Source organism: Etheostoma spectabile, chromosome 12 (genome assembly GCF_008692095.1).
Source record: "Etheostoma spectabile isolate EspeVRDwgs_2016 chromosome 12, UIUC_Espe_1.0, whole genome shotgun sequence".
Taxonomy (NCBI): domain Eukaryota; kingdom Metazoa; phylum Chordata; class Actinopteri; order Perciformes; family Percidae; genus Etheostoma; species Etheostoma spectabile.
In genome coordinates, this window is record NC_045744.1 from 25,634,310 (window position 1) to 25,636,965 (window position 2,656).

A 2,656-nucleotide genomic window follows, 5' to 3' on the forward strand; every position below is an offset into this window, starting at 1 on the left:
CTCTCAATGAGCTCCATGAGGTAGTCACCTGAAATGGTTTTTGCTACAAGCGCTACAACGAAACTGGCTCACATGAGGACCCCCCAGGAAAGGAAGACCAAGGGTCACCACTGCTGTTGAGGATAAGTTCATCCGAATCACCAGCCTCAGAAATTGCAAGTTAACAGCAGCTCAGATTAGAGACCAGATGAATACCACACAGAGTTCTAGCAGCAGACACATCTCTAGAACAACTGTTAAGAGGAGACTGCACGAATCAGGCTTTCATGGTCAAATAGCCGCTAGGAAACCACTGCTAAGGAGAGGCAACAAGCAGAAGAGATTTGTTTGGGCCAAGAAACACAGGAATGGACATTAGACCAGGGAAATTTGGGCTTTGGTCGATGAGTTTTGAGATCTTTGGTTCCAACCGCTGTGTCTTTGTGCGACGGAGAAAAGGTGATCCTTTATTTTTCAACAGGACAATGACCCCAAACACACCTCCAGGCTTTGTAAGGGCTATGTTGACCAAGAAGGAGAGTGATGGAGTGCTGCGCCTCCACAGTCACGGAACTGAACCCAATCGAGATGATTGGAGAGAGCTGGACCGCAGAGTGAAGGCAAAAGGGCCAACAAGTGCTGAGCATCTCTGGGAACTCCTTCAAGACTGTGGGGAAACCTTTCAGGAGACTCATCTTGAAGCTCATCAAGAGAATCCAAGAGTGTGCAAAGCAGTAATCGAGCAAAGGGTGGTACTTTGAAGAAAATAGAATATAAGACATGTTTCAGTATTTCACAGTTTTTTGTTAAGTACATAATTCCACATTCATAGTTTTGATGCCTTCAGTGAGAATCTACAATGTAAATAGTCATGAAAATAATGGAAACGCATTGAAGAAGGAGGTGTAACCAAACTTTTGGCTGTAAGTGTGTGTGTATATATATATATATATATATATATATAATATATATTATATATATATATATATATATATATATATATATATATAAATAACATAAATAAATAAAGCAGTGTGTGTACATATACATACACACACATACAGTGAGTCTTGGTGTAAATTCCAGTAGTGGAAGATTACAGCCTGAAATTGTCTGGGTGCGGGGTCTCATTTGCATTAAAGTGCTGCTGATTTAAGGATTGATTTCCTCAGCTATGCATGGGCTGGCAAGGACATCACAGAGAGACAAGATACTGGGTGTTTCAATGTGCTTTTCCTTTTCAAAAACATTTTTTTATCAAATGCCAGATGGGACATTAACTCTTTACTTTGAAATAATTTGACTGTAGAAAATTACAGCATGGAAAAATGTATCTTTGTTTAGGCTCGGTTTACAGTAAACTAAGAGGCTGTTTTCACCACAATCAAGCTCAAGGCCAGTGTGATCCTCAAAGTCTTAAATTGTGCTTTCTGATAAACCTCCCATTGTTTATATATAATAATATTTGTATACATGAAACAGCTACGTAAAACCTTCTTAAAAACATATATCATTAGTTAGCTTTGGCATGCTTCAGGTATTCACAAGCTTTTAAATTTGTGAAAATCACACCATCCCACAAATGTATATGGAGGAGGGAGAGGGAGACTTTATAGATTGTGAAAATGATGAAAAGATAAAGTAAAATGAAATCTGTCTGATAAAGACAAACTGAATAATTCTTTAACATGTTTTTTTTTTTAAACCCATCAGTGATACACACTGCCCAGGCAGACAGACAGACAGACAGACAGACAGACAGACAGAGATAACACTCAGTGACACACAGTGACAAACAGACAGAAGGGAGGGGGGAGAAGGAGCCATCATTACCTGCAAGCCCAGCCGACACCATGTGCACCTGGGTAGAGTCTGGCTCCAGCACCCCATTCAGCTTCTCTTTGGCTGTTGAATACGCCGCAAAGTAGATCGCCCTGTGAAAAATATCCAGACATATGTTAGTATAGTCTATACGATAGTAAGAGTAAAATATCAGAAACACTGGTTCAATTGACTAAAGGATTACATTCTATTCATTAGCTTCTTGCAGTTTGAAAACCGCTGATCAAAATTATATATTTGCGACAAAAAAATAATGATGAGCATTCAGGAATTTAATTGCTCTATAAAAGATCACTACATAAACAGACAAATTGTAAGATTAATATATAAGATAGCATTAAGTTAATTGCATTAAATATATTTCAACTGAAATCAAATACTGCCTAAATTGTACATGAGGACAAGCAATAGAGCTAAGCCAAGCTAATATGTAGCCTAAATGCAAGCCACTGAAAGACATTTATCTCTGCCTGCCTGCGTATGTGTGTGTGTGCGCGCGTGCGTGCGTGCGTGCCTGCGTGTGTCTGTCTGTGTGCGAGGACATGCACACGATGTTTAGTAGCAGATTAATCTCCCATGATTCTAGCTGCTCTTCACTAAATAAAATCACAGGATTTAGTCAACGTTTCTGCTGGGTGGAATTAAACCCAATGACATTCCCTCTCTGCCCTCCTTCTGAATTGAGAGCATACATGCACAAAATAATCATGCTGCTCTGCAGATGAGAGATGAATTATGTGAGTGTGTCTGAATGTGCATGTTGATCTCTTATACCTCTCATCAGAATGTGTGATGTTGCTGGTGCAAGCTGTTCTGTATGTATGTGTGTGTGTGT

General features: G+C 39.5%; 1 protein-coding gene across 1 annotated transcript in view; it reads right to left on the bottom strand.

The window, feature by feature from the left end:
* The window catches only part of LOC116699049 (solute carrier family 25 member 36-A), a 22,436-nt gene that overhangs the window by 10,385 nt on the left and 9,395 nt on the right, over window positions 1-2,656 (bottom strand). The window contains exon 4 of the mRNA XM_032531428.1: window positions 1,813-1,913. Coding sequence (XP_032387319.1) covers window positions 1,813-1,913 — 101 coding nt within the window. The remainder of the gene's footprint in view (window positions 1-1,812; window positions 1,914-2,656) is intronic.